General features: G+C 42.8%; 1 protein-coding gene across 1 annotated transcript in view; it reads left to right on the top strand.

Annotated features, from left to right (window-relative positions):
- The first annotated feature begins 1,300 nt into the window (after positions 1-1,300).
- LOC132885137 (activin receptor type-1B-like) overlaps positions 1,301-16,272 on the top strand; it is an 80,541-nt gene continuing 65,569 nt past the window's right edge. The window contains exon 1 of the mRNA XM_060919470.1: positions 1,301-1,452. Within this exon, the coding sequence (XP_060775453.1) occupies positions 1,386-1,452 (67 nt within the window). The 5' untranslated portion in view covers positions 1,301-1,385. The remainder of the gene's footprint in view (positions 1,453-16,272) is intronic.

The following is a 16,272-nucleotide window of genomic DNA, read 5'->3' as shown; positions in this document are numbered from 1 at the left end:
TAAAACTGCACCTGAGACTACTACTATTATTTTTTTTAAGCAAAGAGTCATCTTTGCTTACAAGTGCCTTGCTCAAGCCAGTCCTGCTGGTCCAGGGAATCAAACCAGCAACCTTTTGGTCCTAAAGCTGTTTCTCTAACCATTAGGCCATGGCTTCCATATATATATATCCATCCCTCCTCCGGGTGCTCCAGTTTCCCCCACAGTCCAAAGACATGCAGGTTAGGTTAACTGGTGACTCTAAATTGACCGTAGGTGTGAATGTGAGTGTGAATGGTTGTCTGTGTCTATGTGTCAGCCCTGTGATGACCTGGCGACTTGTCCAGGGTGTACCCCGCCTCTCGCCCGTAGTCAGCTGGGATAGGCTCCAGCTTGCCTGCGACCCTGTAGAAGGATAAAGCGGCTAGAGATAATGAGATGAGATGAGTTGTGCTTCGGGCGGCACGGTGGTGTAGTAGTTAGCGCTGTCGCCTCACAGCAAGAAGGTCTGGGTTCGAGCCCCGTGGCTGGCGAGGGCCTTTCTGTGTGGAGTTTGCATGTTCTCCCCGTGTCCGTGTGGGTTTCCTCCGGGTGCTCCGGTTTCCCCCACAGTCCAAAGACATGCAGGTTAGGTTAACTGGTGACTCTAAATTGAGCGTAGGTGTGAATGTGAGTGTGAATGGTTGTCTGTGTCTATGTGTCAGCCCTGTGATGACCTGGCGACTTGTCCAGGGTGTACCCCGCCTTTCTCCCATAGTCAGCTGGAATAGGCTCCAGCTTGCCTGCGACCCTGTAGAACAGGATAAAGCGGTTAGAGATAATGAGATGAGATTATATTTTAGTGTTATAGTTGTGCTTCGGGTGGCACGGTGGTGTAGTAGTTAGCGCTGTCGCCTCACAGCAAGAAGGTCCGGGTTCGAGCCCTGTGGCCGGCGAGGGCCTTTCTGTGTGGAGTTTGCATGGTATCCACGTGGGTTTCCTCCGGGTGCTCCGGTTTCCCCCACAGTCCAAAGACATGCAGGTTAGGTTAACTGGTGACTCTAAATTGACCGTAGGTGTGAATGTGAGTGTGAATGGTTGTCTGTGTCAGCCCTGTGATGACCTGGTGACTTGTCCAGGGTGTACCCCGCCTTTCGCCCGTAGTCAGCTGGGATAGGCTGCAGATAATGAAATTGCTTGCTTGCTTGCTCCCTGGCTACAGACAGTCTGAGAAGCAGTGACGTAAAGGAAAGCAAAGCGTTTCAGATTTGATCGGCTCAGGCAAAAATGATTTCCTCCCCTTTAAATGTCCTCATGCCTTTAAGGCCGCCCGGCTGTGACGGTGTGTGAGTGTTTGGTGGTTTGAGCTCGCGCTCTCCTGTCAGTATCGCACTTTAAATGCTGCGCTGTGATGCGCTGGGATTGTGATGATGGAGAAAAGCCCAGTCCTCATCGTGTGCTTGCTTGTTGTGGGATTTGGTGGAGGATGTGACGGTGAGTAAATGATTGTTTACTTCGGCGATATTTGGGTTCGGTGTTTATTTATTGAGTCGCGGTGAATTTGGTGTTAACTACAACAACATGGCGCTGCTCGGTTCGGGAGCTCACTCGCTAGCACACCAGGGTTCCTTTCGGTGTCGGTGTCGGGTCGGGATGATGGTTTGTTGGTTTTTTTTTTCTTTCCAAGTACATATGTGGTTTCTGTATTAGTGAACGTTATTTTAAAGTTAATGTGCCTCAGGTGATAAGACTCTGGAATGAGGCTAGTTAGTTAGTTAGTTAGTTAGCCAGTTAATTAGCACAGCAAGCTAACACCAAGCTCTCTCTAAAGCTAAGTGTAGTGATTTGTTTGTTTTTTTGTTTACCTAACCAGATACAATCATTAAATTGACTGACTGACTTTTTTTCTTTTTTTAATTATTTTTTTGAAAGAAACTGTTTTGTAATGTTACTTAGGACGCTGACAGACTTAGACTTAGCCTCTCTGGCACATTGAAACCTTTCCAGGCCTTCTCTGAGTTCACCCCAGTGCAGGATGGGTCATTAATTTCTGCTGGTCATTCCATTTTAATTTCCACACCCTAAACCCTCATGCAGTAACTTTTCATCCCAAATAAAATGACCCTCTTGTAAGGATTTGTGTCAAAACCGTGTCCATTTTGATGCCAGTGAGAGAGTGATTAGACTAGTAGTCCATTGAGGTTGTTCGATGACACACTTGACTCCTCATCCCTCATCCTTACTGGCGGACACATTAGTAGTGGAGCACAATGGAGCCGGGAGCAGCAGCGCAGGTCTGAGGTCTGCGTGGTCACTGTGCCTTCGCCTGAGAAACATGAGATGCTGCTAACATCCGAGCTGGACTGTGTTCCAGCCTGTGACTTCAAGATAAAGGGACCGATTCGTCAGAGGGGCTGAAATGGACATGACGTCCTACGTGCACTCACACCCTTCCTTTTGCATTCTCTCTCTCTTTCTTTCCCTTTCCATACTGGCCTGTGCAGTCGGCGCAGCAAATCTGAGCATCATCTTACACCCAGTCAATAATATACTCTCTCCTTGCACCTCCCCCCTTCTCTCTCTGTTGTCATGACAAAGAACATGTCGGTGTAACCTGTAGTGATCCTCCACCCTCTCTGTACTGGATTCAACTGGAAGCGGAAAGAGATCTTTATACAAGTACAGCAGTGTACAATCTCTCACTGTTTTACATACAGACTGGCACACACACACTTTTTTTTCTTTCTCTCTCTCAGCGCTACATGTTGTCTGAGCTGCAGACTTGCCCAGTCTCCTCATACATAACTAGGATAGCAGAAGGTTTGATTTGTGGTGCGAGTCTTACTGTTTTTTTTTTTTTTTTTTTTCCCTTATCATGCCTGTATGGACATAGATTGTGTCTCATCTCATTATCTCTAGCCGCTTTATCCTGTTCTACAGGGTCGCAGGCAAGCTGGAGCCTATCCCAGCTGACTACGGGCGAAAGGCGGGGTACACCCTGGACAAGTCGCCAGGTCATCACAGGGCTGACAGACACAGACAACCATTCACATTCACACCTACGGTCAATTTAGAGTCACCAGTTAACCTAACCTGCATGTCTTTGGACTGTGGGGGAAACCGGAGCACCCGGAGGAAACCCACGCGGACACGGGGAGAACATGCAAACTCCACACAGAAAGGCCCTCGCCGGCCCCGGGGCTCGAACCCGGACCTTCTTGCTGTGAGGCGACAGCGTTAACCACTACACCGCCGTGCCGCCCATAGATTGTGTATTATGGGTTAATTGTGGTGGAGTATAAAGCTACAGACACAACATGCTGGTGATGATAAAATTCCAGCATTCAGGGATAATGTGCACATTACAATGCGCTTGTCTTGTCTCACCAAAATCCTCTATACATCACATTTTTGGTCTGGCATCAGTAAAACACCTGAATAAACAGGTACAGGCAGGAGTGTTTATTAGCCTCGTCAGTGTGCATACTCGAGCATTATCGATTTTTAGACGTTTGAAATCTTCAGGGTGTGTGGGGGGTATGGTTTGGACAGGTGAAGTTTTCTGGACGTGTGCCTTTTTGAGTAATGTTATCGGAGAATATCTGTAGTCATTATGATTTGATCAAGCGATCTCCGTATAGGTGACCGAGATGGGATTGTCTTTACAATTTCAACATGGTTGTCTCAATAAGGATTCCTTGCGTACTAGAGACATCTCATTTTAATACAAAAACTGCTTGATTTTATAAGCATTTGTCGTGGTGCCATTAGTTGGCCTCGATCATTAATAGGTCACATGACTGCAACATGTAGTCTGTAGCTTGTACCTGTGCTCCAAAATCTCTGGAAAGGCTGTTTAAAATGTTGTGTCTATTTTATTGTTCCATGTTTGAAACCCGGAGAGTGCTTGGTTTTGTTTCGTTTTCAGCAGGATGCGATAGAAATGAGTACTTGCTGGAATATTGTTACTGAAGAATAGGTGGAAAACCCCTTGTTAACACAGGATATAACAGACATATCAATTCAAATGTCCTATACATTGCCTTCCATGATGATTGACACACACACACACACACACACACACACACAAGTAAAAAGGGTCAGAAAAAAATCCACCTTTTGGTGAAGTCGCTTCATCTCGCACTGAAAAAATGAGAAAAATCCAACCTTTGATTGGAATAAATTTATTCAGAGAAAAACAAATCCCTCGTCAAGAAATAATTATTTTCAGCAAAAACATGTGCCACTATTATTGGCACCGTGGAGATGAACACATTGTAACTGAAGCATGTTTCCCATTTAAATCGTACAGTATTTTTGAGTTGATTGGAGTGTGTAGGAACTTTCAAGCTGTAATCCATGACTTCCTGATTAACCGAGGAACAAATATGAGGTGACGCAGAGGCCAAATTCCCGTAGTCATTCGTCAACATGGAAAAGATAAGAGAACACAAACCAAATGAGGGAGAAGTGTGTCGACCTTCATAAGTCAGGGAATGGTTATTAAAAATGGCTACTCTCCTGAAAATGTTCATTTTTACTGTTGGGGCAATAATAAAAAAAAAAAAAAAAAGTGGACACCAACTGGAATGGTTACTAACTTGCATGGAAGAGGATCCAAGTTTATTTTGCCCCCATATACAGTGAGGAGGATGTTAAGAGAGGCAAAAACATCCCCAAAGGTCACTGTTGATGAATTACAAGAAAAAGTCAAGTCTTGTAATTCACGAAGTCTCCAAAACCACCATCAGACGCCGCCTCCATGCCAACAGATTATTTAGGTTTACCAGAAAAAAGCCTTTTCTGTCAGTTAACAACAAACGTAAGCGCCTGAAGTTTGTTAAATGCTATGACAACTTTGGCTGGAACCGTGTTCTCTGGTCTGATGGAACAAAAATGGAGCTTTTTGGCAATAAACACTCAAGGTGGGTTTGGTGTAAAAAGAAGGACGGCTAAAATGAAAAGAACCCGATTGCAGCTGTAAAATATGGTGGAAGTTCTGTGATGTTTTGGAGCCGTTTTGACTCCAAAGGCCCTGGAGACCTTGTTACAGTACATTGCATCATGGACTCCATGAAACAGCAGGACATTTTACGTCAGAATCTGGCTGCTTTTGCCAGGAAACTAAAACTGGGTCGTTACTGGATCTTCCAGCAGGACAATGATCCAAAGCGTGCGTCCAAATCAACACAAAAAGGTTTCGCTGACCACAGAATCAAGCCTCTGCTGTGCCCATCTCAGTCCCCTGACCTGAACCCCAGTGAAAACCTGCGGGGGGAGCTGAAGAGGAGAGAGTACTAGAGACGGCCAAGGACCCTGGATGATCTGGAGAGACTCTGTAGAGAGGAACGGTCTCAAATGTCCTGCTCTGTATCTCCAACCTTATAAAGTGCTATAGGAGAGACTCGGTGCTGTTTTACTGGAAAAGGGAGGGTGGACAGGAGTATTAAATGCAGGGGTGCCAATAATAGTGGCATGTGTTTTTGTTGAAACTAAATATTTCTTGATGAGGGATTTGTTTTTCATCTCATCTCATTATCTGTAGCCGCTTTATCCTTCTACAGGGTCGCAGGCAAGCTGGAGCCTATCCCAGCTGACTACGGGCGAAAGGCGGGGTACACCCTGGACAAGTCACCAGGTCATCACAGGGCTGACACATAGACACAGACAACCATTCACACTCACATTCACACCTACGGTCAATTTAGAGTCACCAGTTAACCTAACCTGCATGTCTTTGGACTGTGGGGGAAACCGGAGCACCCGGAGGAAACCCACGCGGACACGGGGAGAACATGCAAACTCCGCACAGAAAGGCCCTCGCCGGCCACGGGGCTCGAACCCGGACCTTCTTGCTGTGAGGCGACAGCGCTAACCACTACACCACCGTGCCGCCCGGATTTGTTTTTCTCTGAATAAATTTATTTCAATTAAAGGTGGGATTTTTTTTTTTTTTTTTCCAGTGTGAGATGAAGCTACTTCAAAAGCTGGATTTTTTTTTTCTAACTCTTTACTAATTTTTACCGGGGGGGATAATAATGGAGGGCAGTGTATATTCTTTAAGTTATTCACAGAAGGCAAGGTGAATATCGGTGAATAATAACTGAGGCCATCCTTAAAAAAAATATATCCGTTTCCTGTCCACCGGGTGAGCAAAAAAATTTTCGGGAGGGAGGGATTTTTTTTTTTTTTTTAATATATGGATGGATAAGAAATCGCAATGCTGTGTTTGCTTTTTCTTTCAGTACTTTTTTTTTTTATTACAAAAGCAGACACATTTAATAAAATATGATGGTTTAATCAACTGAAACTTGTACAAAAACTTTAAGTTAGCATTTTAAATGCTGACTGCAACATTTGCAAAACTTTTACAAAGGTACTTAAAATGTCCGACACACGGACTTTTTGTAGTTCTAAATTGACCGTTAGGCCTAGTTCGGATGAAATTACACTATTAAAATGATCACTGAATGATTTGTTTTTCTGAATCTTTACTATTTTGTTGTTCGCTAGAATACCATTTTGCGATTTCACACTTAAGCGAATGTTTGAAAAGTCCGGATCTCCTTCCTTCATGGTGGCTGCCATTTTTTTGTGCCGCACGGCGCATGCGCAGAGCTGATTCCATTCTATATTCTGCGCGGAATGCAGGGCTTTCCACAAGCGCCGGCTGCCGGCCATACAGCCGACTACTTTAATGACTATTTTTGTAGCCCACAGGCTCTAAATATTAATTTTCAATTTTAATAAAATTAAATGTTTATCTAACGGACTGACAATAATGTCAAACTGAACCGCACTCATTTAAGTTGTGATTCGCGCTGTTTGTACCAATAATAACCACAAATTCCCTGCTGACTTCGTTGATCAAGGGAGAGTAACTCATCCGCGGCCCCGACATGCGGTGTGTGCGCGCGCACTCGACGGAGGCAGTAGTGTGTCGGGGCTGTCGGAGGCGACATCGGAGGGAACAGAAGCAGAGAACGCTTACTTTGTCTCCGGTAAACCAGTCTTCTCTCGTTCAATTACGTGCTGGCATCAAAAGACACCGTTGGTTGTAAATGAAACCAAACTGAGTGGTTGGAGTGTATTTTCATACACAAATGGAGAAATGTTCGCTGAGTGTGTAATTGTGTAGCCCCACTGCAGACCGTTGTCGTTGTTAATTCATAGCATGCTCAGCTGCGTGAATGTGTCATGCACCGAAAATAAGAGATTTACAAGCCAGGAACGCCTCATGGTGCAATATGCAAGAAAAGAAAGAAGATTTACTGCCATTTTACTTTGTATTTGAGTAAAGTGAATAAACGGTCTGTGGAAAATACATTTAATCCTGGGAACTGCGTGCATAGGAGTTTTTGTGTTTACTCCCCCCCGGCTGGCTACTTATTTGTCATGGCTGGCTAGTATGAGCCTTAGTGGAAAGCCCTGGGAATGCGCAAATGTCAAGTTCGATTTTAGATTTACGAACCCGAAAAAATGTCGAAAAACCGGCGTTAAAAAAAAATTTCAACCGCACAAATGGCACTCACTCGGTCGGTGGACCGGAAACAGAACGTTTTTTAATAATGGCCTGAGACTAAGTTGAGGTTATTATTTATAGATATTGACTGAGCCTGAGACAGATAATTGTTTTAGTATAAATACACTGATTTATTAAAAAAAAAATTGATTTCAAACTTAAAAAGCCACATGCGAATGTAATAACGGCATGCACAGACTTGTTGCTTATCGCTGCCAAGGCACATAAAATAAATCACAATTCCACCTCACTTTTGAATAGTTTTAAGCCAAACTTCATAGCATCTTTAGTACTTTTAGGAAGAACATTTTCTTTCATCATTTGTAATTCTTCCTCACTTACGGTGACGAGGCGCTTAGCTGCCATTTTGCCGAGTCGCTGGAGGTGATCACTGAGAAATAATCTGAATCTCTCGACCAATCAGCATGCGCCATTTCCTATACTCACCTCCTGTATTTATACTAAATGGGAACTTCTACAGGTCTTTTTGTCGAAGCTTAAAAATGGATAAATGTTTTCAGATGTGCGCGTAGGCATAAAAAATGACTGACATGGTGGATTTGGATGAGATGACTATCCCAGAAATATTATGGTAATAATTGTTCCACCACCCCTGCGAATAGGGCTTCTGACAAACTGAATGATGCGATATGGTTTGAGTCAGTAGCTGAATCCCTCAGTGAGGTTTTGGGTACAATCATCATAATAAGTTGGCCCACATTTGTAGTGATGTAATGGAGCGTAGATGATCTGGGTCGTGGCTGCACTCCACCTTTTAAGTGTCGTTAATGTAGTTTCTCTATGAGTAAGAGAGAGGTGTCACGGGGCGTGAAACACCTGGCTCCTTCCTGAGAAGGACATGGTTCATGTGGGAAATTTTTCAGAAGGAAAAGAAAATCTGAACTCTTCGTCTGTAGGACGTGTGCCGTTCGTACAGTACTTACAATTACGTGATTAAGGTTTAAAATATGCTACTGTCTAACACGAATTCAAAATTACAGCAATTACACTTTCATAACAAAGGGCTTATGATAAGAGGATAGGCGACTGAGATGATGTAATGTCTTGAATTTAATGCCAAGAATTTGTGTACTTTTTTTTTTTTTCTCCCAACTTTCCAACATTGAAACTGATTTTTAACTGTAAAAAAAAATTCAGGTTACCGATATTTGTGTCATAACACAACACGTGGTGACATTATTCCCGCTAAAACTAATCCCGTTTGTGAAAATTGGTTAATTTATGCAGGTTTAGAGCTTTAATTTGCAAGTATATTTGAGTGAAGGACTGATGAAAGCGGTCAATAGAAGCCATTAACAGAAACTTCTTCACTGTAAGCAAGTTTCTGTAATCTGTTTTTAAAAATAAAGAACTGTTGGGGCGTCGTGGCTTGGGTGGATGGGGCGCCGTGCCATGGATCCGGGGACCCGGGTTCGATTCCGACCCGGTGTCATTTCCTGATCCCTCCCCGTCTCTCTCCTGCTCATTTCCTGTCTCTGCACTGTCCTATCCAATAAAGGTGGAAAAAGCCCCCCCCCCCCCCCCCCCCCCAAAAATCTTTAAAAATAAAGAAATGTTTAAGTTCATGTCTAGGATGATGGCACGTGCTACATCTTCATGCAGTAGATAAAGACGAAGGTGAAGAACAGGAACATTCCTTTAGTGTGTGATTTGTGACACTAATACAATGCTCAATTATTTCCTAGTGTGTGGGAGAAAATGAAGGGACGAAGGCATGCTTGTACATATGAAAACATTCCTTCCTACACACACACACACACACACGACTGAGCAACTTGACTTCAGGTTTCATGCGCACACATGTTCAGAGAGCCAGACTTATTGCACCTCTGGTTAATGTTCAGAAAGGCTAACGGGCTAGCAGCGTGTTGTGCTGTAGGAGCACATTTACCAGCTCCTTCCTCTGTTTGTGAACTTTGAAAAATCGCTGATGGAGCAGAGTCTGGAATAAGGGTGGGGACGCTGGTTCGGATGTGTGGGTAGACAGACGCGTGTGCACACGAGGAGTTGAAAGACTTTTATTTCGAGATTCATCCAAGTGGCCTATTTTAGAGTTGCCTATTTTAATAACACTATCTTAAATAGGCTCCTTAACACGCAATAAAGGGAAAACCCGAGTGAGCCGTCACTCTATATATAATTGTCATTTGCCTACAGTTAGGCTGCCTACATTCTTTAATAAGGACTGTCAAATCCTTTTAAAGCTACATTTAAGTAAGTCCCCTCTAAAAATATTGGAATGGCAAGGCCACGTTTGTTTTTCCTGTACATTGAAGACATGTGGCTAGGCAGATCAGGTGAAAATTCGATCCAAATCGCTTGAAACGGGTCTCGTTGAATACAGAACGGCACACTTTTTTTTTTTTTTACAAAGTTAAAATATGTTTATCCGTTCTTGAGAGATTACAAATCAAAGACTGAAAGAACGGCTTAATTTTTAGAAAACTGCTGTAATATTCTGTCTGTTTTGCACTCAGGTTTCCATCAATGAACAGTTTGTAATGTCAACGAAACAGACTTCATGTTAAAAATATGATCACGTTGTCTTATCACACAAATGAGGATGGGTTCCCCTCGAGGTTTCTTCCTTGTGTCATCTGGGGGAGTTTTTCCTTGCCACCGTCGCCACAGGCTTGCTCATTGGGGATGGATTTGGGATAGAATTAGCTCATGTTTAAAGTCATGAAAATTCTGTAAAGCTGCTTTGCAACAATGTCTCTCGTTAAAAGCGCTATACAAATAAACTTGACCTGACTATGAGGATCACATGGTCCAAAATGGGCCTCATTAACCAATGAGATCAAGTGATTTTTTTTTTTTTCTTAATACCTTTTTTTTTTTTTTACGATATTTACATGGAAATTGGCAGGTACATTGATGGTTGTATAGTGAATACAAAGTTTGAAAAATTAGTAAAACTCAATTATGCAAATTAGTATATCATTAGTATTAATTATGCTAAATGGGTACAAATGTTAAATCGGTACACTGTCCTTCAAATTTTCACCAAATGGCTTTATTTGTGCAATATAAAGCTGAGCTTAACTCACATTTATACTACATCGCAAAGAATGAGAAATCAATGTTAATTATAAAATCTGCATAAATAAGCACCGAATGTCATTCACATCTACCGTTCTCTATCAAAATAAGTAATAAGATTATTTCTAGTACCCTCTTTGTGCTCTGTAGGCCTTTTGTATTTCTCTGTAGGGCCTACTAATGTTTATATGAAAGAATATACATGATTATTTTGATTAATATTCACAGCTTTCAAGGCGAACCTCGAAAGAACTGTGTGAGTCCCATTCAATAAACAATTCCAATTAATTTAATTGAAATTGACATGTTTTTAAAATATCGTTCCGACCACTCAGATCTCAATATTTTTCATCAAAACAACTATAGTTATTTATTTACAGGAATCAGTGATTTTTGAAAAAAATAAGTAGGCAAAGCTATGAGAACTCGCTTCAGAGTCTCTTGTGAATCATAACATCAAAACTAGCAGATGGAAAATTTTGCTGAATACTTCGGAAATCGTGAGCGAGAGAACATCCCTATAAAAGTTATCTGATTGATATTCACGAGTAATCCAGTTGGAAACCAATCGGGGGGGGGAGAGAGAGAGGGAGAGAGAGAATCTGACCATTTTCCCATGACTCAAAAAGCACCGGCAGTTTCCCGACATCACGCGAGCAGAGAGTGAACTCTGCTGTATCAACTTCAACCTGTTGTTACTTCCAAAGTACTGAACAGATCTTAACGAGATGCATTTCTTTGGAAAGCAGAGATTATAAGCTTTTTAATGATCATATTCATGATGGAAAATATTCAAGAGTTAAGCAATGACAGATTTGGAAACTTAGATGAGTGTCTGCATGCAGAATTTTCACAGCACGGCCAGCGAGCATCTGATATGCCTACTATGGGATTGAGGTCAAAATGTATTGGAAAATGTGACTGACAAGTTTTTCTTGTTGTTTAGTCATGTCCTGTTTGATTTTTGTTTTAACAATTAGTAGGTTTGAATGTCTACTCTTGGTTTGAGCCCTGGGTTTTGCCTGTGAAGTCTGCATTTGCTGTTAAAAAGGAGAAACCAACATGAAGACCAGAGAAATGTCTATGGGAGAAAAGCAAGCTATTTTGAAACTGAGAAAAGGGGGAAAAATAAATCCAAGCCATTGCACAAGCATTGGGCAAAACCAAGACAATAATTTGGAATGTCCTGACAAAAGCAAGAAACCAGTGGTGTACCAACAACCAGTCATCGAACAAGTAGGCCAAGTAAACTAACAGCAGTTGATGACAGTGTGAGAGCTGTGAAGAAAAACCCCAAAACAGCGATTGACATTAACAACAACATCCATATGGTGGGGGTGAAGGTATCTCAATCCATCCGTCCATTTTCTGCTGCTTGTCTGGGTCGCGGGGGTAGCAGCCTAAGCAAAGCAGCCCAGACTTCCGTCTCCCCGGCTACCTCCACCAGCTCTTCCGGGGGAATACCAAGGTGTTCTCAGGCCAGCTGAGAGATGTAATCTCTCCAATGTGTCCTGGGTCTGCCCAAGGGTCTCCTCCCGGTGGGGCATGCCCAGAGAACCTCCCCTGGGATGCGTCCAGGGGGCATCCTAACAAGGTGCCTGAACCACCTCAACTGACTCCTTTCGATGTGGACGAGCAGCGGTTCTACTCCAAGTCTCTCCCGAATGACCAAGCTTCTTACCCTTATGGTATCACAATCCACCATTCGAAAGAGACTTTGAGATCAGAAATATAGAAGCCATACAACAAGATGCAAACTCTTCACCAGCAGTAAGACTCTCAAGGCCAGATTGGATTTCACAAAGAAATATAGAGATGAGTCACAAAAGTTCTGGAACCAAGATTAACCTTTGGTATTTCCATCATTTTGGTAATGTGTGGCGAAAGTAAGGATCTGTTCATGATCAAAAACATGTGGTTAAACATCAAGTCAAGTCAACTTTGTCAAATATGCTATACATGCTCAACATACAACACAGATGAAATTTCAGTCCTCTCTGACCCACGGTGCAAAGAGGCAATGCAATAAATAAAAATAGAATAATTGAAAAAGCAAACAGTATAAACACTCTAGATAAGAACTAGACAGACTAAACACTCAAACAATATCTCATCTCATTATCTCTAGCCGCTTTATCCTTCTACAGGGTCGCAGGCAAGCTGGAGCCTATCCCAGCTGACTACGGGCGAAAGGCGGGGTACACCCTGGACAAGTCGCCAGGTCACCACAGGGCTGACACATAGACACAGACAACCATTCACACTCACACCTACGGTCAATTTAGAGTCACCAGTTAACCTAACCTGCATGTCTTTGGACTGTGGGGGAAACCGGAGCACCCGGAGGAAACCCACGCGGACACGGGGAGAACATGCAAACTCCACACAGAAAGGCCCTCGCCGGCCACGGGGCTCGAACCCGGACCTTCTTGCTGTGAGGCGACAGCGCTAACCACTACACCACCGTGCCGCCCACTCAAACAATATAAACAGTATAAACACTAGATAAGAACTAGACTAGACTTGATATAGAAGTGGGGAAAAGATGTCAAAAGAAGATAACACAAACATAACCATTTGGGGATGAGGAGTCAGAAATATTACAAACAAAATGCATTCTGCAGCAAAATGAGATCAACAGAAACAAAACATTTTGCTACTCTCCAATGGCTTCATTTATCAACAACGTACTAAACGGTCATTTACACAAAGTTTAGAAGTCTCATACTTGCAGTAAGAGTTCTTCAATCTGATCTGACACGGGTCATAGACACATCTAAGTAATGAGATTTAAAGGAAAACTCCATCCTGAAGCACATTAAAATATGATTATAATAACACATGGTGGAGGAAGTGTCATGGCTTGGGCTTGCATGGCTGCTTCTGGAATGGACTTGCTAATCTTTATTGATGATGGAACTCATGATGTTAGCAGCTGAATGAATTCAGAAGTTTAATGAAACATTGTCTGCCAGTTTACAGAGAAATGCATCCTATCTAACTGGAAGGAACTTCATCATGCAGCAATGGAGCACTTGCATGTGACGTCACATCCGCTCCAGATTGTAGGCAGACGCCATCTTGTCGGTAAAACGCCATATTTCCACCGTCTAACAGACACTTTTTTTTTTTTTCGCCCAAATCTTCAAATATTACCGTGCCACAATGCCGGAGAGTTGTATGGCATATAAATGCCACAACAGGAGAGGTCAGAAATCGGGAAGAAAGTTTCATAGGCTGCCACGGGACTCTGACAGGCGTGCAAAGTGGATTGCTGCTATCAGCCGGGCCGATGCAAACAACAAGAACAAGGCGTGGGAACCGACTGGAAAGAACGATCACTGGCGCCTGTGCAGTGACCATTTCATCTCAGGTTCGCCATGTATTTATTTCAGTATATCCATGTAGTTATTCGCAACATAAGTTTGACTTGCTCTAATAAAAAATTCCGGGAAGTGGGAACCTGAGAAAAGGGTTGGGGCGGGGGGGTGGATTGGGTCTTTAGTGGTGTGACATTCAGTGTAGTCTCTAGATGTAAAATAATTTTATACTTTTAGGATACTACTGATATATCTAGTATTAGCACTAGTACTCAATACTTAAGTGACTTACCCGTCCAATGAGGATTGTTATTTTCTTGTTTACAAGATGCCACATCTGAGGGGGGCTGACAAATCCTGAATTTCTGTAAAGATAACTGTGCAGAGATTTATAGGCACGCAGTGCTTCACCACTGAACAGCGAGGGGAAAGTTAATGAGGTAATTATACACATCTGGGTATTCCACCTCTGGCAGTTCCATATCCACTGACACGGTCATGAAAACTACGTCCGGAAAGCCATAAGGGTCACTAATCTGTAGGTCGTTTATTTTAGACACATATCTAGTTATCTGTTCATTAGAAAAATGAGCCGTGTAGTCCGTCGGTTGAAATTGATCCATTTTGTACACGAGTGCAGCAGTATTCAGCGGTGTTTTTTGCCGACAAGATGTGTACTTTCCGGTCACGTGACTGCAAGATCTCTATACAATGACCCAAAACACACTGCCAACACAACAAAAGACTTCATCGGGGGGGAGTGGAAGGTTTTAAAGTGGCCAAGTCACTCACCAGCCCTTAGCCCAACTGTCACTTCTTGAAGAGGACACCGAAGGGAGAAACTTCCCAAAATAAACTGTGCCACAAGCCTGGAAATGTATTACAAAGAAGATTTGTAACAGTTTGGTGATGTTGGGTGGGTCACTGACTTTATGCAGTTATTGCAAGCAAGGGATATGCAACCAACTATTTAAATAATATTGGCTGGCGTTGAGTGGTATACAGGGCTTTCCACAAGCGCCGGCTGCCGGCCATACAGCCGACTACACAATTAAGTCCAGCCGGCTACTTTAATGACTATTTTTGTAGCCCACAGGCTCTAAATATTAATTTTCGATTTTAATAAAATTAAATGTTTATCTAACGGACTGACAATGTCAAACTGAACCGCACTCATTTAAGTTGTGATTCGCGCTGTTTGTACCGATAATAACCACAAATTCCCCGCCGACTTCGTTGATCAAGGGAGAGTAACTCCTCCGCGGCCCCGACATGCGGTGTGTGCGCGTGCACTCGGCGGAGGCAGTAGTGTGTCGGGGCTGTCGGAGGCGACATCAGAGGGAACAGAAGCAGAGATAACGCTTTTGTCTCCGGTAAACCAGTCTTCTCTCATTCAATTACGTGCTGGCATCAAAAGACACCGTTGGTTGTAAATGAAGCCAAACTGAGTGGTTGGAGCGTATTTTCATACACAAATGGAGAAATGTTCGCTGAGTGTGTAATTGTGTAGCCCCACTACAGACCGTTGTCGTTGTTAATTCATAGCATGCTCAGCGAATGTGTCATGCACCGAAAATAAGAGATTTACAAGCCAGGAACGCCTCATGATGCAATACGCAAGAAAAGAAAAGATTTACTGCCATTTTACTTTGTATTTGAGTAAAGTGAATAAATAAATGGCCTGTGGAAAATACATTTAATCCTGGGAACTGCGTGCACAGGAGTTTATTTTGTGTTTACTCCCCCTGGCTGGCTACTTATTTGTCATGGCTGGCTAGTATGAGCCTTGGTGGAAAGCCCTGGGTACGGTATATCGGATCTATTACATTCAGCTAGCATGATACTGAATGAGTCGAAGACGAGGGGAAAAAAAAGCTAGCCAATATGATCATTATTATACATGCACGTTCAACGCATCTTTCTCTTTCAAAATCTTCCATACTTAACGAAGCGAACCTGGCGTTCATGTTTGTTGACAAATTGTCACAGTCACTCGGTAGCGCGGAAGTTTTACGTGTAATTCATATCGCTTCAGCTCCGACATGTGACGTCATGTCTTGACAACCATGCAATATCGTAAACTATATTCAATGGTAATTCTCCATTGGGTAGAGTAACATAATACATGTAGGATAAACGATATGCTAATAATATTGCATGCTATCAAACCAAATGAACGAAACCTGCTAAAAGTGAATAGGATGCATGTTTTTATTCCATCCAAAAAGTGTCCTGTATCTATGTGTTATTTACTAGGGAGAACTGAAGTGATTTTTAAACTTGCTTTATTTCTTAATTATTAACCTTATATCATGACTCGTATTGCCATTACACTTATTGGCCTTTTCGGTTCTTAGCCATGTTGAATGTAGTTCGTTTGGTCGATGGCAGGCGTCGCTTATCCGTGCA

Source organism: Neoarius graeffei, chromosome 4 (genome assembly GCF_027579695.1).
Source record: "Neoarius graeffei isolate fNeoGra1 chromosome 4, fNeoGra1.pri, whole genome shotgun sequence".
Classification (NCBI taxonomy): Eukaryota; Metazoa; Chordata; class Actinopteri; order Siluriformes; family Ariidae; genus Neoarius; species Neoarius graeffei.
Note: the sequence above shows the minus strand (reverse complement) of the source record. Positions and strands in the feature narration are given on the sequence as shown.